This window comes from Cebidichthys violaceus, unplaced genomic scaffold (assembly GCF_023349555.1).
Source record: "Cebidichthys violaceus isolate CVI_PGR_0920_01 unplaced genomic scaffold, fCebVio1.0.p SCAF_3, whole genome shotgun sequence".
NCBI lineage: Eukaryota > Metazoa > Chordata > Actinopteri > Perciformes > Stichaeidae > Cebidichthys > Cebidichthys violaceus.
In genome coordinates, this window is record NW_027176483.1 from 20895310 (window position 1) to 20917946 (window position 22637).

The window sequence follows — 22637 nt, forward strand, 5'->3', positions numbered from 1 at the left end:
CACAGGAAGTCTGGAGGGAACCCAAATTTGTCTGAAATAGCAAAGGTCCATGCCTCTGTGCTACGCTTCAAATGATGTTTAAAACTGCATCTTTTTGACAGAACCATATTCATTTAAAAGGTCTTGCAAAAGGACTCGGTAACACTTTATAATAACTACACGCTATGAAGCATTAGTTCAGTATGAGTAAACACTTAATTCATCTTTTATAAAGCGTTGTTCCTACATTAACACTCTTTAGTATACAATTCATACATTTATATAATGATTTAGACATGCACTAATGGTTATTAATTCAGGTAGTTCCTAGTCATTTATGAAGTATTTTGTGTGACCTCATCTAAAGTGAGGACTATCTATGCTTTACAAAGCATTTATAAATGACATAGAAAGACCATCAGTGCCTCAAAACCCACAAAAGTCTGTTATCTTCTCAACAGAAAAGACCAAACATAAAGTGATAAAGAACATATCAATATGTATTACAGGATGCAAACAATGTACTGTAAATATAAACCTCTCAGCCATTCATTCATGTAAATAAACAAACAGATTCTCCTTCAAGAGAACATGGCTGGTATAAAACATTTGTAAATGTACAACTGGAGCTAGCCAGGAGCTTTGCATATTAGGTTACATTTACTTATTTAATTATTAATTTTAACCAAGCACATCGATCTCCACTGTTCGCACTTTTCTTCAGTCGCATGTCCCGATCAGCCATGTTCTCCTGAAGGAGAATCTGTTTGTTTTTTTACATGAATGAATGGCTGAGAGGTTTATATTTACAGTACACTGTTTGCATATTGTAATAAATATTGATGTGTTCTAGATCACTTTATGTTTGGTCTTTTCTGTTGAGAAGATAACAGACTTTTGTGGGTTTTGAGGCACTGATGGTCTTTCTATGTCATTAATAAATGCTTTGTAAAGCATAGATAGTCCTCACTTTAGATGAGGTCACACAAAATACTTCATAAATGAATAGGAACTACCTGAACTAATCATGAATTGCACTATTAATACGCATTTATAAAGCATATATTAACATAGTCCCTAACCATTAGTGCATATCTAAATCATTATACATACACATGCATGAATAATGTGCATCTAAATAAGTTCTTAATCATTTACTAGCACTTTATAAAGGATGTTATTAATCATCTACAACTCCTTAATAATTGGTTCGTAATATATATAATATTTCATTTACAAATGTGGAATCCATCATTCATAAAGTATGAAAACATAATCACCAAACACATAATAGACGAGCTTATTAATGAAGAGTAAAACATGTATAACTGTTGTTATGAGTTGTGTACTAATGAGTGTTAATGTAGGAACAACGCTTTATAAATGATGAATTAAGTGTTTACTCATACTTCACTAATGCTTCATAGCGTGTCGTTATTATAAAGTGTTACCAAGAACTTTTTAAACTGTATTTAATACAATTTTTCCCAGATGCCAGATGCCCAGCAGTTTCCATTATTCAAACTCCAGAATATTTATTTACAAATATAAATGTGAGCGCAGGAGACGATCACAATCAGGACACGTTTAGTACTCGGCTGTGTTCTGTGTGTGCTGTTGAGTTAACTTAAATTAGTGACAAAGGGAACCCTTTGGCGCCCAAAATAAGAAGATATTCTGAGTTTACTTCTCAGAATCAATGTGAGAGAGAGAAACGGTGCCAAGTAGTGGTGCAACGGATCCTCAAAGTCACGGATCGGATCAGCACAAAAGAAAACAAAGGGAGTAAATAGAACTTTTAGAGATCCCTGATCACGTTTTAGTTGTTTTGTTTTACCACCGATACTAATTGTCGATCATTGATGATATTATTTGATTATGGCAGCTGGTCTACGAGGCTCCAGAGTACATTTCAACCACTTTGATGTCTGTAAACCATCAAAAACTCTAAAATGTAAACCTTTTACTTCACTTAGTGTTTTTAAAAACAGACAATTTAAATGATAAGGAAACAAAAGATAGTAGTTTTTATTGATTGGTAGTTTGAATTATGTATTATAAATTGCTAGTGTAAACGGGTCATAATTCATCTGTAATATCTATTCATGTTGCTGTGAAAACATCTCCTTCACTGGATTTATTCAAGTTTCTCATCAAAACTACATTTCACAGATCGCATGTGAACACATCACGATTCGAGTGAATTAGCTGCGTACATTAGCTCTGTACATTAGCTGCGTACATTAGCTCCGTACATTAGCTGCGTACATTAGCTGCGTACATTAGCTCCGTACATTAGCCCGTTAGCGGTGCCGCCGTCGTTACGAGCTCTTCTCCTGTCAGTTTAAACACGGATTCATTGTTTACAACTAAACATTATCAGAGATTGGCGATTAGAAAAGCATAAATGCCGACGATGATGACATATTCGACTGAATATTGCCGGTTAGCCGTGCACATAATCCATGGTTCACGTGCGCGCCGAATTGCCGACGACTGAAGCGCCGTCTATGATGAATTAAAATGTGACAAAACATTTGTCTGCATAACAGAAGTACTCTTTACAAACTGACACAGACACATGTTTTATTAACTACCTAGACTGATTTGTCCCGCCACATTTTCATATTGAACCAGAAATAGTTTTCCACTTCTCATGTCGGGCAAATTTCCTCCACTTTATGTTGCAGCTGGTAAAGGTGGAGCTCATTTCAAATACTTTATACTACATAGTAATACATGTAGTAAATAGTTTTTGTATGCTTTAAGGATCTGAATCTGCAAAGCTAATAACTAATATTGTTAAATAAAAGTAGTGAAGTTAAAAGTACAGTATTTACCTCTTAGATGTATTGGAGTAGAAGTATATATTTACATAAAATGGAAACACTCAAGTAAAGTCTAAGTACCTTAAAATGTTCCTTCAGTTGCCTACTAGGTTACATTTCACCGCTGCTAGAACAAGTTGGAATGTTGTGTCCTAGTACAATTGTCATAGAATTAGCCTCTGAGTTAAAATGATGCATTTAACTTTTTTTTAAAAGTACATTTTCTTGCGGGAGAACATGCCCCAGAAGTCTGAGGTCCACCCACCATAGTCTCACAAGATCTTGTGGGAGAGTTACATCTGATGTTTCTACTTTATATCATATCAAAAAAAGTCTTTTGTTGCTTCTCTGCATAGTTAGTCTTTAACTGAGCTTGTGGTCATCCGTCTGATCATGTAGCTCTCATATGGGAGTGTTTCTGTAAAGAAAGCAAATGAATGAATAAAGAAGTGAACTCACGTCCTCGTCTTTCTCCAGCTCCAGCCCCATGTCTCTCAGTTTGCCCTCAAACTCCTCCCTCCTGAGAATCTTGTGGTCCTCTTGGCCATTGAGGGTCTCTGCTAGACAGCCCAGCTCCACGTCTGTCCCCGGGGACGACGACGGCGGGTCCTTCGCCCTCGGTGCTTGGTGACGTCGGACGCGCTGGTCGCGGCTCTTGTGGCCACGGCGTAGGCTGCGGGCGACGGCATTTTCGATAAGCAGGTGCGTCGCCGGTCGGCCGGAGCGGCCCACGGTCGACTTCTTCACGGGGTAGGTGAGGACGTAGTCCACGCGCCGCTGACCGTCCAGGAAGTAGAGGCCGTGTTGACTCTGGGTGTTCTCCTGTGGGGTGAGGGCCTTCAGCAGCTGGCGGTGTGCACATGGAGACAAGAGAGAGAGACGGCAAGAGATAGAAAAATATCAAGAAGTGTTACAACAAAGACAATATCCACAACCTTACAAGTTATTTTTATTGCAAAATGTATTACAATTTGAGTGATTCCCAACACACCTAATTTCATTCATAAATGTTTCAATACCCTTTTTTCACCTTAAGAGTTGACAGTAGTGAGGCGCAATAGTCTACCGCAAAATCCAGAAATATGCTGTGAAAATAGCCCACATTTAAAACATTTTGTTAACATTAAGTTTGAATGTCTTTGGTCTATTTGGGCCGTTACGTTACCGGTACTTGGAGGGTCCAAAAAGGACAAACAAAAACTTGCTTTATCGCAATCATACCTCACATTTTATATCACAAATAAAACCTTTAATTTGAACAAGAAAATTAAAAATCATTATAGTATAGAGCAGAGGTCCGGATCCGGACCCTGGACCTATAACTGATTTTTATGGAGCGCTTCTATTTTAACCGGCACAGCTTTTCTAGCCTTTACAGCACTCCGCGGTCCAGGAAACACACCGACCAATCACACGCGTTGTTAATCACATCACGTGATGCTACTCAGCCAATCAAATGTGTGTATTCCAATAAGCATCGCGGCTTGAGTGAGATATAAACAGACGGGAGAGACTGGACGAGAGACGGACAGTCGGAAGAGTATAGTCAGAGAAGTTATTTCACGTGGTGTTCTCCTAAAAGAGAAGAGTGGACCAGAGGGACCGGAGAGACCAGAGGGACCAGAGAGACCAGAGCCTTTAACCAAGAACTCACACCTGAATCAACTGAATTTAAAGCTGCAGGACAAAGACAATTCAGTTAAGTTAGACAACACTGTGATGTTCCAGACCTTTGCATGAGGAGATTCTCTCTAACTGGACCTTGTTGAACTTTAATTGAATACCCCTGGTATAGAGCATGTACAAGTTCAACACATTTAACACAAAGAAGAAAATGTCCTTGTGTTCAAACTCTCTTGAAATCTTCTCATTTGGTGGTTTGCTGAGATGTTTTAATGTATAACTGTTCAGGATGACTCGGACTACGACCACGTAAAATCACTGGTTCACTGGTACGAAACTGGAAAGTCGGCAGCTCTGAAACAGGCTGTCGTACTCATCGTAAGTCATTGTGCTAACTTGCTAACTTAGCGACCTGAATCATCCGTTGGGCTGTATGAGGATGTGTGAGTGAGGAATATTTTAGTTTGTTTGTTTGTTTTAGGGTACCAACTGCAGTTCTTATACAGTCTTGAAGGTGATCTTTTCTGACCCATTGTTGTCTCACGTGTGTGTGCGTGTGAAAGAAGCTCTAGACACAACAGATTTTAAGTTTACGTGACCTTTTAAGTTGATACGGGGAGCTTGTTAGCAAACGTTAGCATTCATTTAGAGTCATGTTTCTGGCCACTAGATGGATATACAGCCGGACAGCTTTCAGCTCATCTGCCCTGACCGGCTGATCAGTCTCATATTTTCATTTTTTTTTTTCCCGTCACATTTATTTGAGTGGCGCACAATAGTTTTATGTCGGCATTCAGCGGCACAGGCACACAACAGTCAGGGGTGACTGTGGACGTTTTTCAGCAACTGGATGAGGTCAAACAAACTAACTGAAGCTACGTAACCACTGTAAATATTTAAACCCAAACCACAACCTTTTCTTAAACTGAGTTTTTGTTGCTGCCTAACCCTCAGTGATGCCAAGGGAAACCCAAGTTACACCAAGGGGGCGTGAACAAGCCTCCATATGGCGCCAGTTGTAAAAGAGAACAGGTTAGAATGTAAGTCAATAACCTCTGAGAAAGCGCTTTTTAATGCTACACTGCGTTCACTAGCTAGTCTCCAACGTTGTGTGCTCGCTGCTGGGCAGGCAGTGTACAATGGAATGTACAGTAACATGTTTCCTTCAAATGAACTGCTGAACACTGCTAATGTTATGTTCACATTAAACCCTCAACTGAGGATCCTCACATTGTAGATGGATGAAAATCCAACTTTCTTTTGTATAAACACTGTTCTTATTCTTTTCTTTGTCATATTCCATTGTCATATCCATATTGCAATGGATTATAGGTAATTTTCCAAGCGAAGGACCCTGGAAGTCCTCAGTAGGTCCACTTGAGGCCCTTTGTGGACCTGATGAACAGTGGATCTAGACTTCCTGAGAACTCGCTTGTTAAGTTTACAAGTCTGGCAGTAAATCCAGACATTTGGATTCGGGGGGGCGGGGGGAGGGGTGTAGTAGGGTTGCAGTTGCTATCAGTCTGTGGCTCTTCCCTGTAAATTCTCTATGAGACATAAATAGTGTGTGAATTATGAGCTGTGTCATGACCTGAGCCTACAGTATGAAGTCTACTTATAACGGTCTGGCTGTAGATCTTAGGGAAAGTGTCTGCGGATCAAACTACACAGAGAGAACGCACCAACATCTAAAGCAGGGGTTCTCAACTGGTGGGTCCGCAACCCAACAGTAGGTCGCGGACCCGTTTTCAGTGGGTCGCAGGCCTTTGCCTGGGGGGGGGGGGGGGAGTGCTTTTATTTTGAAGGGGATTTTTATTGACACACCATAATAAACTGAAAACTATACTTCTGTCAAATTACACTATAAGTAGGTGATTTGAAGACATGTCAGATGACATCAAACAACAGACCACAGCTCAAATTAAGGCAAGCGGCCATTTTGCATTAGAAATGGAGAATCTACAGACATAACAAATAAAACAGTTTAACTGGTTTACGTGAGACGTGGGACGAGGACTGACAGGAACTAGAGAGCTCCTACTACTAGACTGCAGAGGATATCTTCAGATCAGGTTCAAACTGCTCCATCTTTTCATTAAACACATTTGAGAAGTTGAACATTTGGGTCTTGGCTTGTCATTAAGGGGTGATGGTGGGTCCCGCAGCCAGACCAGTTGAGAACCACTGGTCTAGAGGGTCACGGGTAGGGGTGGGTTTTCTAGCTGGTTCCCATATTGGATCCAGTTCACAGTTGGCAAAATACATAAACATTCACGTAGAAGCTTCTCTCTTTAGTGGCAGCAGAAAGCTCATAACCTCAGCAACAATAAGGGATGAAGACACCAGAACACCTGCTTAGATTTCTCAGCTCATAAAGCTGCCATTAATGAAACAGTGACACTAAATATAGTACAGTTCTCTGTCCTTTTTCCACTTAAGTTGGGAAACTCCTTTTCCTTGCTACTTCAACCAACTCAGGTTGAGTAAATAACAAATAAAATTGATAAAACCAAAGTTCATCTGCCCCAATTGTGTGTTTTTTTCCATTCTGCAGTTACTTTGATATTACTATACAGTCACTCCTCTTAGCTGCCACACATGTGAAACCCTGGCGCTAGCAACGCAACCAGCATTTTCTTAATTCATTATATTTATGCTTTAGTTTATACAACTCAAGTCATATTTGACAATGTACTTAGTTACTTATCAAGAAAACACACAACTCAGCAAAATGACGTGAATTCTTACCAAGAGAACTGCTTACTCTAACGCAATACACCGACTTAGCCATGCTAGTTACGTTAGCTCCGTTAGCGAGCACAGAACGGTAAATACACAACAAACATTCACCGGGGAATGGAAGACACAATTCATTACCTCCTCGGCAGAACTTAGTAAACTTGCTCCCTGTAACCCATTTCATGAGAACAAACTTTTATGTTGCGTTTTTACTCTGCCTGGTTGTTTCCGATATCTGACCGCGAAGCGCCGTTATCGTAATTTCTCTGCAGCGTCACCACTGCCCTCTGCTGGACTGAAATAGCTAGCGCAGATGGGCAAAAGGCTCCTAATGAATTCACCCGTTATAATCTATTTGAGTCGGTTATATGGGTTAAAATGACAAAGATTACAGTATAACGAGCAGTAACAATTGAATCAAACAATAAGATAAGATCTTTATACAACCCTGACCGAGATAAACTACTAAACATGTGAATAATTAAGCAGTAGGGTGACAGCTCTGTGTATCACATGTTTGGAAGAGAAAATAGCAGTCCAGCCCTGGAGAACCCTCTACTGCAAATACAACTCAAATTATATATTCAAGTGCGCCAAAAATAGTGACTTGTATTATGCCATGTGCTATCTTCTATTGTCAAGTAAGTCAACAGACCGTTTTCATATTAAGGAAAGAACGAGAAGTTTGGGAAATCTGACAAAACAATCTCACCACAAGGTTTCCAAACACTTCAAGTCATTTACATTAAGCTCCACTGCAGTTATTAAACGGACCTTGTTGTGAGACCTTCATCAATGGCTGTTTCTGAGGTCAAGACATTGACAACAAGCCTTTGAAGTGCTCAACAAAATGTAGATTTAGCTGACTAATAAGAACCCCTTCATGGATCCACCAAGAGCTCTTTACGGAGGCAAGTAAGAAAAAGAAGTTCTGGTGATCTATTTTGATCTTTGTTGTTTTCTTTCCTGTTTTTATGACTTAAAGGGACATACATATAGTATAGGATTGTATAGCATCTAGTAGTGATATTGCAGACTGCAACCAACTGAATATCCCTACTCCTCCCACCCCTCCTTTATCAGTGAAAACAAGTGAAATTATTCATCTTTTTTGGTCAAAATGGTTCTTTGTGTGTTTGTTCGTTCTAAGAGTAAATGCAATTTTAAACACATTTCCAGCCAAAAGAAAGACATGCCTGTAATGTTACATAGATTGCTAATCAGTGTTAAATGTTACTCAGTAACACATGTTATATAATAGTACTGCGAAAGTGTAATATAAGGAGTAACATAACTAATAACTTTTGATACCAAGTGACAAATAAGGCAATATTACTACATTTTAAGGCACTGTAAGTAAAAAGTTAAATTAGTCCACTGACTTGTTCAACACTGTTGCTAACACACTGTTGCTAACACACCGTTGCTAACACACACCTTGTGTTAAGATCGCGTAGAGAAATTAAACTTGAATTATTTTAGTCCCATTTAGAACATGGGGTAGTGCTGCACTTCAGCCTCCTGTGACCAAAATGAGTATTACAACAACAATCCAAAAACAGATTGTTCCCAGAAAAAGAAAAAAAACTTAGAAAGATTATCCTGGAAAACCCTTTTCCTCCTTTAAGTCATGAACACAGCAGAGAAAACAGTTCAGATGTGACGTAGATCATAGTTTGTGTTCTCTCATTGCCCCTCTGGGCTTCCGTAGTTCTTAGTTTGTGTCGTTCCATGAAGGAGGCCCCGTGCCCCTTTCACGTTCTTGCCGCTCTTTTCCAGCACTTCTTTTATGAGCCCTCTGCAGACTCACGCTGTACGTCAGCTGCCGTTAAGTGCAGTGTGACTGAGTGACCTTTGCTTTTGATCTTCCTCTTGGATTGAGGCGGCGACGACGGTCCAGGGTGACACATCATCAACGCTGTGCAGGAGGTCAGGTGCGTTATGTTTACTGCTCTGTGTTTGTTAGTTAGTCATTTATGTCTCACTTCATTCCTGATTGGTGCCATTGTTCAGAACTCGTTGTGTTGTTCCACCTGTGTAGCGGTCTTGAGTCAAATATAAATCAGAAAATTGTAAACAAGTGAAATATTTGTTTTTTTGGCCGCAACGTACCATTAAATGTAAACATTTCTCTAACATCGTGTATTTTTATATACATATATATATAAATATAAATATATGTTCTCAAAATTCTGTCTGTCTTTGGAAATAAATAATTTGTTAGCTCTTATCTTAAAATACATTTTAAGATAAGAGCTAACAAATATATACAAAATTACATTTTTTACAATACTAATATCCCAAATCACTATATACTTCCTGTCTTTCAAGTATTTGTGGACAGTCCATACTGTCTACAACTCTACCTGAAGACACTTCATTTAGTGCTTCTGCTTTTTTCTTTCAGCTCCATCGCTGTCGCTCTCTGTACGTCTCTTGTGGAGACACTCACCTTAAACTTGCCGTGGAAGATGACATCTTGTAGAAAGTGCGGAGCCTGTTGTTCGGACCCCGAGGTCGGAGAGAGGCCGACTTTCTCTTCTGCTTCCTCTGCCATTGTCCAGGTGGAAAGCAGAGATAACCTGGTGTGGTGAGGAGATGTTTCCTAACAGAATAGTCCGCTCTGTGCTCCTCCTCCTCCTCCTCCTCCTCCTCTCTCCTTCTGTGTCTCCTGTCTGAGACGATATATGATAGCATCTGGTGTTAACGGGCCCCTCTCCTCTCCTCTCCTCCTCTGATTTTCTTGCGACTTGCCACTTTTCTGTGTCTTTGCTCGTCTCCCTTTAAAGCTCCGTGTGTTTCTGTCTCGGTGAGGAGCGGCTGGAGGCAGCCTTGTTACTTGAGAAGCCGTCTGTGAGCCAAGATCTAAACTTAGACAACGATAAAACTCCGATGAACACAAGGTGCCCTCCCTCTGCTCAACTGTACTCGAGGATCAGCCGCCCCGATCCACACCCGGCAGCTCCCTCTCTCTGCCAATGGCTACAAAATGTGATGCTTTGCATGTACAAGAAATGACAACATGGCGCATACATTCCCAAACATCTCCCTCATATGTCAACAGAAGTGTGTGTGTGTGTCTGTGTGTGTGTGTGTGTGTGTGTGTGTGTGTGTGTGTGTGTGTGTTTGCTACATGATATGAGGCTGCGGACTGAACAAATGAATGCTCAGCTCTGAGGACTCTTAGTGATCCATTGACATGCAGCAGCAGTGCTGGAAACCAGAGATGGCGACCGTACTCCTTGCTGTGGGGGACAACGTGGACAACTTCTGCCGGACCATTACTGTTCCGACCGACTCTCACACAGCTCTACTCCTCTGTCTTTCCACTCCGGGTATATTTCTGCTGGAGCAGCTGGAAAGAAGTGAAAACAGCAAAACTATTTTTTTCGGGAGATTATGTATTCAATAGTGGGGGTGTGCATCTCTGTGTCTGTCCACGGCTAATCTCGCATACCGCTGGAGCCATCAGCCTAATTTTTTTATGCTTGTATGACTGCATGCTTAAGGATCTCTCGCAGAATCAGTGATTCACACTTTGAAAAAAAAAAAAATAGCTAAAATAGCTGACTGCTCACTATTCCTAACGGGCTGGTAGTGAGATAGTGATCACCAACTGCTTCAGTTTGGACTCTTTTATTTCCTCTACGGATTACGAATTGTTCCTCTTCTGGTTAGCATGCTTAATTATGACTATTGTATGTATGTATGTATGTATGTATGTATGTATGTATGTATGTATGTATGAATGTATGTATGTATGTATGTATGTATGTAGGAATGTATGAATGTATGTATGTATGTATAACTATCGCAAAGCAAATGCCAAACTGAACCAAGCGCTGAACTACAATGGTGCATGCATTTTCATGTCTGCAGGAGAAGAGCTAGTTAGCTGTTAGCAGCTGGTAGGCAGCAGAGTCCTCTGGTTTGTTTAGCTAATAGAGCTAACAGCTCACATGGCTAATGCAGCCAACAGAGCCAATAGCTAACAGCACTAAACTGTGTTGTTATGTCCTGGGGCCTCATATCCTGATTCCTTTTCATTTCAACCACATTAAGTTACTGACAGAAATATCATATAGAAATTAAAGAACACATTAAATAGTTTCATGTGCAAAATCACAGACATTTCATCGTCTATGTCATCTAGGTCTATTATAGTTGTTTTGTGTCACTTTGTAAATGTCACGCATATTTCTGTGGTTTTGTGTCTCTTTGTAGTTGTAGTAGTTGTCTGTTTGTTGTTGTTTTTGTAGTTCTTTCTTGTTTGTTTGTAGTCTTTTCATAGTCATTGTGAGTAATTTTGTGTCTCTTTGTAGTCAGTTTATGGGTTTTTTTGGCAATTTTGAGTCACTTCCTGGTTGCCTCGTGTCTCTTCTTTGAAGGACATTTTGCAGGTGAAGACCAGAGGGGCCCTTACACTTTGGGCTCACGGGCCTGTGCCCTGTAGGCCCATTCAGGAATCCATCCATGTCTGTGCCACCAGTCCATACTCTACTAGTGTGCTGCACATGAATATTTGTGGAGGTTTTTTGGCAATTTTATGCCTTTCTTTTTATAGTGACGGTGGAGAGAGACGGCGAACAGTCAACTGCCCTCCTTTTGTCCTCAACTCTACGGCTGCATAGGGAACGTATGAGAGGGAAACGTTGACGTTATCCAGGATACATTTGTGGGGATGAAGGGACATTTTTTCCCCCCTGATACATAAAATTCTGGAATATAGACTAAATACAGGACAGTCTGAGTGATTGACTTTATTGATGTTAGTGTTAGCTTTTAAAGTGGAGCCCAGGAAATCTGTGACATTTTTCCTCAAGTATATTAAAAAGTGACCAAAACACAAAGCTCGAAGTGATTTCTGAGTAGATATTTCTCTGTGAAGCTGTTCCAGGAAACTGTCCCTTCTGCCGCGATTGTTTACTTTGTGAGAACTGAGATCCAGAAACTTTCTGTATAACCTCTTATTCCTGACACTTCAATCCCAAATGCTTATGTAACAGCAGCAGCAACATCCGCACTCGAGTGTATTTTTAGACTTTCAGAGTTAAAAACAACATACAAGAGAACGGAGCAAAAGGAAAGCCGGGACCTCGCAGAGCACATGCCGTCGAACCCCCGCGGGACGTCATGCGTCTGACTCGATGCTGGGAGCAAGATGTAGGGGTCAAAGGTCGGTTCTCACAGGAAACAGAAGGAAGTGGTGTTTGTGTTCACATAATGTAACTCAGCTTTTACAACAACAGTGACCAGAACTTTGTGTACACCAGTCAAATCAAGTGGATTAAGACCAATCTGGATCTCACAGGTCAGCTGTGACACCGCTTCAGTGTTCTAGCCTCGTCATGCCTACCATACAGTCCTTTATACTGCATGGTTCAGGAACTACAGCCGAGTTTCATTCATACAACCCAATATCACGAATCACAAGTGTGCCCCAAGTGGCTTCACTATGAGTACAGCAGAGCACACCCTCTGTCCTTAGTCCATAAAGAGAGAGAGAGACTAGTGGGAACCAGACAACGGAGGGTTATTGCGGCGCAATGGCTTCTAGAAGGTTTACATGGTTCTCGTCGGCAGCATGGTTTGTAGAACGAGTCTTAAAGGTGCTAAATTTGAGAGGGAATTATCACCTTATTTAACTTCCTAACACTAGCTCTAATCAGCTTATAATACATACATATATATATATATATATATATATATATATATATATATATATATATATATATATATATATATGTATGTAGTTTTACTCAGTCTTAGATATAGTCAAAAGTCCTGGTTTTGAGTTTGGATTTACAGTTAAGGCCTCAACAGAATCAGACCGTCCTTCCTGCTTCGCTCCTCACTCCTTCCTTAGGAACTACTGATCGTATCGCAAACTCTTCACCTAGAAGTCATGTAAGCTTGATTTCAAAAGACCCTCATAATGTACAGCATTGTGGAGAATGGATTTCAGTTTACGATCTACAAAATGTAAGGATGTCGTCCATCAAGTGGCGCCTCAGCTCTGCCGACAAAAGGGAACCCTTGAAGTCGCCGGAGTAGCATTTTATCTTTATTTTGGAGGCCCAAAAAGAACTCAAGCTACCTGAACAGCTTACGACTTATAGGTTTGGAGGTAATCAAAAGGCTCGTTACTACTTTTAACTTCAGGACCAGAAATTAAAACAGACTTCATAAGTTTAACTTCTGGCAGCCCAAAATATGAGACTCTTCCAAATAAAGCTGGCTGTCTTACATGTTTAAATCATACTTAACTATGTTTTAGGCCCCTTTAGGAATGTCGTGTGCATCTCAACACTGGTGCCTATTTGCCTCACGTACAGAAGCTCCTGCAGATTCTCCAGCACGGCTGGAACCGGCACACTGACTGTGGGCCCGCCATGAGCATGACGCACAGCAGGACCATATACAACAACATTACCCAGCTTATCAGATATTACACAACTGAAGAAGTGTTTCAACGGACCCTTTTGCTGAGCCCTGTCCCCCTGCTGCTGCTCCTTCAAGCAGTCAGAGTAAGCATGGTGCCCACACTGTAACACAAGGAAGTAAGTGAATGGGGGAGCAGTTAACCAGAGAATGTTTTATGTAGAAACGTATGAGAATGGCTCCTAAAGTAACCTCACTGACGTGTCCAACAGACAGCTGACGCGAAAGGCTGAACCCATTCATCAGTCAGCGCCCATCCCCACCTCTCTGATGGACACGTCTCACCCTCCATGGATGCCATCTTGGCTACGCAGCGAAAGAGGAGGGACAACCAAACTGGTGAAAATGGTGGTCGAGGAAGACGGTTGTTCTTTGATGATGAGGATGGTGACAAATGTAGCTGTTGGTACAATTTTAGGCCAACTGCGACGGTTTTCTCGGTGTCGGCTATGTTGTTTACATCAAGTGGTTGAAACGTACAAACTCATCCATGTTAGGGGTTTTGTTTCTTTGATGTTGATCTTGGAACTGATGTCCCAAAATTTATTCGGTTTATTCTTGTGAGCAATTTCTACGATGAGAAGCTCAAACTGGGACTACGGACCACCATGTACTCTTTATAGGATTTTTGTATTTTATTGTGTTGCTGCAAAAACCAATCGGCCTTCAGGTACAAATGAAAGGTGAAGATGAAGGCTTCTCTTACTTCTGTTTGTTGTTCTGTTGTTTTAGACTGAGATTAGCTAGAATGCTTTTCTGGCTGTTTTTCTTACTTTGCCAAGGCAAACACTTTGAATTATGTCTTTAATCTCCTGCCTTATACTGTACGTGGTTCTTCACTGCATTCTTATAACATCGTAGCTCTCTGCTCTGCATATTAATCGTGAAAAGAAATACTCTAAAAGTGATTTACTTTCTCTACTTTTGGCTTTTTATGAAAGGGAAATAAATACAACTCTTATCAGGAGTGACTTTTCTTTTTTATGTTATCTGTCTCATGCCCCTGTGTGTGTGTAGTGTGTGTGTGTGTGTGTGTGTGTGTGTGTGTGATTCCCATGCATGTGTGTGGATACGATCATATGTGAATTTGACACTAACAACAGCTAGGTTTACTTAGGGCTGCACTGTTTATCGTGATTTCTCAAGTGTGTGTGTGTGTGTGTTACTCCACATGACACACAGGAACAGGAAATCAGCGTACTTGAATCTATTGTATGCGAGAGAGACCGGAGGGAAACAACACGAATGTGTCAGAATGGAGCAAATCCAGTGGTCGTGCAGTTGGCAGTCAAAAGAAATTTTGTTAACTTGCAAGTAAACTTCTTGAAAGTGAAGAAATTGAAGCAGGCTGCTGGGGTTCGAGGCGTTACGATGGCTTGTATCAGCATGGATCTAACGCTGTGAAAGTAGAGAAAGAGTTTGTTGATTATTCATGAACTTAGCGTGCCAATGCTGCTGTTGTGTTCTTTACAAGTAATTATCATCCTGTTCGTTGCTACATTAAAGGGCCAGTGTGCAGGATTTGGCGGCATCTAGTGGTGAGGTTGTAAAAAGCAGAAACTTCTCCTGTGTGCCAAAGCGTCCAGGAGAAGTTTACTGTGGCCGACGCCAAAACGTAACGTCAATTGCTCTCTCTAGCATCAGTGTTCAGTCTGTCTGTTCTGGGCTTCTGTAAAAACATGGCGGTGCAACATGGCCGACTCCATCAGGAGGACCCCTCTCCTTATGGAGATATGACGGGCTTATCCTCATCAGCTTAACTCCCTTCACCCGTTCACTCATCTGCCTCTGATCACTAATCAAGCCCCTTTGAGACTCCTGCCTCCCAGACACACATTGTCAGATCGTTGTCATGACGACCTGCCCGTTTGGCTCGTCCTGCTCCCGGTTGGTCAGTCTGCCTCGTCTCTCGTCTCGTCCTTGGATTCCCTGCTGTGTCCCTGTAAGACTCCTGTCGTGTTCTTGACTCATTAACACTCGTTTCACTCTGCATCAGGTCACGTCTGCATTCGAGTCCTCCACCACAGACGGCTACTCCACCACTGACCCCGTGTAACAGCAGCAATAGAAAGTCTGCTGATCTGACTGGGGTCTTTTTCATGTTATAGAATATATAATATATATATATATATATATATATATATATACACACACACACACACACACATTACAATATTATACATTATATTTATATATTTGAAGTTCAGCAGCAGTGACCAGGCGACATGTTCGGTAGGAAGGGAGACGATGTGTTGAGTTTTAAATCATATTCACGCCTGTAGCTGCTTATCCTTTGGTGACTTTTGCATATTCAGATTAAAGATACAGAATATAACAAATAAAGGACAATGTCACATTGTAATTTTACATAATGTAAAATCCTCCCCTTTTACCAGCAGCAACATGAAATTGATGCACCTACTTTTGGTACCATAAGTATATTTAATTAAGGCGAAACACTACAGGCAAAACACATGTTTTTCATGCACTGGTCAACGATGAGATATTAACGCATCATTAAGACTAGCGGAAAGAAAACATCCAAAATAAACATTTAGGAGTTCATTTTACGTCTGTAGATTTCTCCTAAATTCACCAAAAGTTACCATCAGTAATAAGTTTCATGGTGATACATCCCATAAGGTGACACAGTTACAATATCCTGAAAGGTTCCTTATACAGTTGTATCCTGGATGTTCAATTAGTCCCTAAGTGACACATACGTGTTCATGAAACTAATTTATGAATAAAACGTTATGAAGATATAATTGTGACATATATGTCACACATCGGGCTTTTAAACTTATTTTATACTTAAAAAGACAAAGAATGTGTCACAATAAGAAACATAGTAATGAGCTGCTCAATTGATTCAGCTATTTTAAATTAAAATATATTCTTTTGTTGAATTCAAAAGAACATTTTTTTTAATTCAAACCAAAAAACGAAATTATGAAAGAACAATGTACATATCAGTAAATAAAACACAAAAACAGACTAGATTTAACTGTCCTATTTTGGTCCTGTGTGTGTTAGTATGAACGACAGTGTTCAGACATCGTTGTCTTGTAAAACAAATCTGAAAAAGATGTGTTGGTTAAATCTCACCAGAGGTTATAATTTTGATCTGTGTTGCAAATAAAAAAAGCAAACATTTGTTACCAATCAACAGGTTAAATGATTGGTTTTAAAATGAGGAAAACATCCATACGTAACGTGGCGGGGACTATTTAGAAAATATATATTTAGAAAATATATATATATATATATATATATATATATATATATATATATATATTCAGAAATGTGTTCCATGTGGTCCATTTAGTCTGTTTTATGTCCCCTATAATTAACATGGGTTCTTATGGGATCTATTAGTTCGTTTTGTTTGCCCTATTCACATGTAGTGTCTTCAAAATGTTATTTTATAAAACATTTATTTAAATGACTTTGTTCTCAGACTTCAGTAGCTCTTACAGTGCATCCGGAAAGTATTCACAGCGCTTCACTTTTTCCACGTTTTGTTTTGTTACAGCCTTATTTCATTCATTTTTTTCCTCAAAATTCTACACACAACACCCCATAATGATAACATGAAAAAAGTTTGTTTGAAATTTTTGCTAATCTATTAAAAATAAAAAAACGAAGAAAATCACATGTACATAAGTATTCACAGCCTTTGCTCAATACTTTGTTGAAGCACCTTTGGCAGCAATTACAGCCTCAAGTCTTTTTGAGAATGACGCTACAAGCTTGGCACACCTATTGTTGGGCAGTTTCTCCCATTCTTCTTTGCAGGACCTCTCAAGCTCCATCAGGTTGGATGGGGAGCGTCGGTGCACAGCCATTTTCAGATCTCTCCAGAGATGTTCAATCGGGTTCCAGTCTGGGCTCTGGCTGGGCCACTCAAGGACATTCACAGAGTTGTCCCGAAGCCACTCCTTTGTTATCTTGGCTGTGTGCTTAGGGTCGTTGTCCTGTTGGAAGATGAACCTTCGCCCCAGTCTAAGGTCCAGAGTGCTCTGGAGCAGGTCTGGAGTGCTGCAGAGATGGTTGTCCTTCTGGAAGGTTCTCCTCTCTTCACAGAGCAATGCTGGAGCTCTGTCAGAGCGACCATCGGGTTCTTGGTCACCTCCCTGACTAAGGCCCTTCTCCCCCGATCGCTCAGTTTGGCCAGGAGGCCAACTCTAGGAAGAGTCCTGGTGGTTCCAAACTTCTTCCATTTACAGATGATGGAGGCCACTGTGCTCATTGGGACCTTGAATGCTGCAGAAATGTTTCTGTACCGTTCCCCAGATCTGTGCCTCGATACAATGCTGTCTCGGAGGTCTACAGACAATTCCTTGGACTTCATGGCTTGGTGGGACCTTATATAGACAGGTGTGTGCCTTTCCAAATCATGTCCAATGAACTGAATTTACCACAGGTGGACTCCAATCAAGTTATAGAAACATCTCAAGGATGATCAGTGGAAACAGCATGCGTGTCCATGGCAAAGGCTGTGAATACTTATGTACATGTGATTTTCTTCGTTTTTTTATTTTTAATAGATTAGCAAAAATTTCAAACAAACTTTTTTCACATTATCATTATGGGGTATTGTGTGTAGAATTTTGAGGAAAAAAATTCATTTAATCTATTTTGGAATAAGGCTGTAACAAAACAAAATGTGGAAAAAATGAAGCGCTGTGAATACTTTCCGGATGCACTGTACATACACAAACCTTCCACTTCCATTCCTCTCTGTGTTCTGAAGGTTTCTGCAGATGATATCTATTAGTTAAAGTTTGTACTTAAAGTTGAAGTTTTAATTCACATAGGGTCCCTTAAAGTTTAAAGAATAAAGTATGTTTACTGGTAACTGAGTATTTCTATAGCATTGCTACTTTTACTTGAGATATATATTTTAGACTAATAAGAAAACAACATAAATAGTTCCCCCTTCTGCCTGTTTTACCACAGTCTGTGATCATTGTCTACATTGATGTTATGAACTGCATTTGTTCAGAGATGACATCATTAAAACGTGATGTCATGCCTCAGGCTCTACAGATGTGCTCTGCCATAAAGAGAAACTGTAGAGAGGGAAGTGGAGATTGTTCATCCGCCACCAGATGGCGCTGTTGGACCAGGATCACCGTGAGTTCACCTTATCATTGTTTCATAAATCCACTTACATGTTTACTCTGCTTACTTTATTCTTCCTTGAACGCTTCAGAGTCAGTCAGTTAGTTGTGTTATTGATTGTGTAATGCACATTTAAAAAAAGAAATGAATCATACAAAACATCTCACTGATCCAGGGATGGGCCCCGGCTAATGATCTCTGTTCGGACATGTTCCAAATCACGTCCATGTCACCACTGATGGACAAAACTGGAGACAGGGACAAAATGGGCACACAGGCTTGGTTTAGGCAAAAAGCACCAAACTGTACAGCAGAGCATAACTTCTGATTTTGACATGCAATATGTAGACGTGATCCATGGTCTGTGTCATTATGCACACTCACTGTCACTTCCTCTCTTTATTCTGTCCAACTCTCTGGCACCGGGGCTGAAAATGCTCCACTGCCCGTCTTCCTCTAAAATGAAGACTTCTTTTCAGCAGAGCAGCAGCAGCAGCAGCAGATGTGACACTTTTTACATTTTTCACTGTTCCAGTCTGTATCTTATTTATCAAAAGCAACAACTTCAGTCAGGCCACATGGATGTAAACAAGCAAAAGCCCCCCAGCTGACCATTCCAACCCTCTGCTCTTTGTCTCTGTGTTGACATTCCTCCACACTGCATTCTTGCCACCCTGTCTGCCTCTCTGTGTGTGTGTGTGTGTGTGTGTGTGTGTGTGTGTCAGCTGGGACACTGGGAGCCAAGGCCACAGCGTGACTCTGGGACGTCCACGGAAACTCTTCCTCGCTGGTGGACCAGACCTTTGCTTGTTTTCGTGGTCCCCCAACATGAAACCTGACGTATGCATGGACAACCAGTGGGGAAATTTACCAACCGCCATGACCCACTTTTCTGTCTCTCCCGTGGATTTGCCAACAAAGGGAAGGACACTGATACACTACGGCAGAAAGAAAGTTTCCAGCCCCCTGAGCAGTGGCCAGTAACCCCCCCCCCCCCCCCCCGCCCCCAGTCTCTGCAAGCTGTGACTTTGCATTCATTCCAATCCCCAAACCACATCTATAAACTCTCACACCCCTCCTACTTTCCCTGACTGTTACCTTCGCCTCTCCTTGTCCCTCTGTCCTTTGTCTCTCTGTCCTCTATGCTTCATTGTCAACAGCGACAGGAATGTTTGTGAAACAAAAGGGGGCTGTGTCGTACGTGAACTACGCTTGCACAGAAAGTGTAATTGCACAGTTTGAGGTGAGGTAACTTGACACATCTCAGTGGCGTAGCTGCGGCGAAACACACATTTCTGCAAGAATCTGAGCCCATTTTTTGTAAAAGTACTGATGAAGAAAGCACCAAGCATCCATCACACCGAAGGGTTTTGTACAATCCAATCCATTAGTCCCCCCCCTTTTTTTTTTTTTGGCTCACTCTTGCATGCACTACTCAGCCTGATTGCTGCAGCAACTTGAGCCAGAGGGTCAGCTTTTGCATTCTGCAGCCATGGCGTTAAGGGTGTGGCTTTATGTAGTCATTTACTTCAAGATGAATTTATGACAAAAGAGACAAAAGTCCCCACCATATGACCGGCTTATACAGTTGTTGTAGTTAGTGGTGCCATATACGGGATTCAGAGCATTAATATAGTAGCAAGTAACTATTTGTTTCTGTAGTTAGCACTGTTATCGCTGTTAGCACTGTTAGCTGTGAGCCGCCGGCAAGTTGAGAGCGGTTGAACGGCAATAGAAATGCTACCAATCTCGTAAAATAGCACCTTTAAAGTCTCAGCAAAGAGTTGCTCATTTAAAGCAATAGAAATTTGGGGAAGTATGTTTCTTAACTTTCTTGCTAGATGAGAAGGTCCGGTTAGCTTAGTTTAGCTTAGCACAAGGACTTGTTAAAAAGGGCAAACAGCTAGCTTGGCTTGACTTGTGACTGGTGATAATTAGTGAACTTTAGATTTGCTGGTGGGCAGAACCAGCCAGGCTAGCTTTCCCCCCCAGTTTCGAGTCTTAATGCTAAGCTAAGCTAACCAGCTGTAGCTTATATTTAACTGACTGACATGCAATTGCTATCAATCTTCTTATTGCCCACTAAAAAAGTGTATTTCCCAAAATGTTAAACTATTCCACATTCAAGTAGACACAGACAAACACTAACATTCAGTTGTTGTGTGTTTGACAAATGTAAGTCCATTATTCTCTCCAACACAAGGACTGCTTTATATGAGAAAAGAAGTGGTTCTTACGTGGAGACTGAAACCAAAACAAGGAGCTAAAAGAGGCTGAAACGTTCTACAGAGCTGCTAAATCTGCAGCCCATTTCCTGTGAATAATACCTGTGTCACGTTGTAATTTAATTGTGGGGTAACTTTAAAAATATGATGACCCCAGTCATCACTGGGTGCTTCGAGAGGATGATACTATCGCACATCAAGGACGTCCTCCCAGCAGACCTGGACAGCCACCAGTTTGTGTACCGAGCGAACAGATCTACGGAGGACGCGGTCTCCATCACGCTCCATACGGCCCTGTCTCACCTGGAGCACCCTAACACATACGCCAGGATGCTCTTCATTGACTTCAGCTCTGCCTTCAACACCATCATCCCTCATAAACTGGTGCATAAACTTAAAAACCTTGGACTTTCTACATCACTCTGTTCATGGATTCTGGACTTTCTCTCAAACAGACCACAGAATGTCAGGATAGGGAACCTGACATCGACAACCACCATCCTGAACACTGGTGCACCGCAGGGCTGTGTGCTCAGCCCAGCCCTCTTCACCCTCTTCACCCAGGACTGCTCCCCCACCTATTTCTCCAACACAATAGTGAAGTTTGCCGACGACACCGCTGTGGTGGGACTCATCTCCAACAACGATGAGACAACCTACAGACAGGACGTCCAACATCTGGCTGAGTGGTGCTCGGACAACAACCTGGTCCTGAACACCACCAAGACCAAAGAAGTCATAGTGGACTTCAGGAGATCCAGGAAGACCACACCCTCTCCACTCTACATAAGTGGGGAGGAGGTGGAGAGGGTGGACAGCATCAAATTCCAGCACCTCACTTGGTCCCTGAACACATCACACCTGGTGAAGAAAGCCCAGCAGAGGCTCTTCTTCCTGAGGAAGCTAAAACAAGCTGGCCTGCCCCCCGAATCTTCTGGTAAACTTCTGCAGAAGCGTGATTGAAAGCATCCTCTGTCAGTGCTTTACTGTGTGGTATGCCAGCTGCACAGCAGAGAACAGGAGGGCCCTGGCCCAGGTGATTAGAACAGCACAGAGGATTGTGGGAGTTACCCTCCCCCACCTGGACACTGTGTATGCTGGTCGCCTCCAGAAGAAGACCAGCAACATCTGCAATGACATCACACACCCGGGTCACTCTCTGTTGGTTCCCCTGCCATCAGGAAGAAGATACAGGACTATCAAAACCCGGACTAACAGGCCGAGGAACAGCTTTTTCCCCAGAGCGGTTTCCTCCATGCGTGTAAAGGTGCGTCTCATCGCTGCTCACTGCAGCATTCCACCAGCTGTCCAGAGGTTTTAGTTTAAGAGCAAAGACCTGCAAAACTAATGACACACCAATCAGTCTCGTCTGTTGTGTTTTAATGCTAATTAGCAAATGTTAGCATTTTAGCATGCTAAACATGGTGAATTTTATGGCTACAAAACATCAGCATGTTAGCATAGTCATTTTAAGCAAGTAGCATGCTGATGTTAGCATTTAGCTTGAACCACTGCTGTGGGAGTCTGACTGGAACGTCATTCGTTTTGGAGAACAAAATGTTAACTTGATGCCCAGAGTCCACAAACGTCTGCACAAAACAGCATGTTATGGTTGCAATGACATTTCAGTCTAAAGCGCCGAACCAGCAGACCAATATAGGAGTTCTTAGAGCGG

General features: G+C 41.5%; 1 protein-coding gene across 1 annotated transcript in view; it reads right to left on the bottom strand.

Moving 5' to 3' along the window:
• LOC137881604 (anoctamin-1-like) overlaps nucleotides 1-10071 on the bottom strand; it is a 34898-nt gene extending 24827 nt beyond the window's left edge. The window contains exons 1-2 of the mRNA XM_068723609.1: nucleotides 9622-10071; nucleotides 3267-3653 (exon numbers count right to left, since the gene is read on the bottom strand). Coding sequence (XP_068579710.1) covers nucleotides 3267-3653; nucleotides 9622-9726 — 492 coding nt within the window. The 5' untranslated portion in view covers nucleotides 9727-10071. The remainder of the gene's footprint in view (nucleotides 1-3266; nucleotides 3654-9621) is intronic.
• Between the last annotated feature and the right edge of the window lie 12566 nt (nucleotides 10072-22637).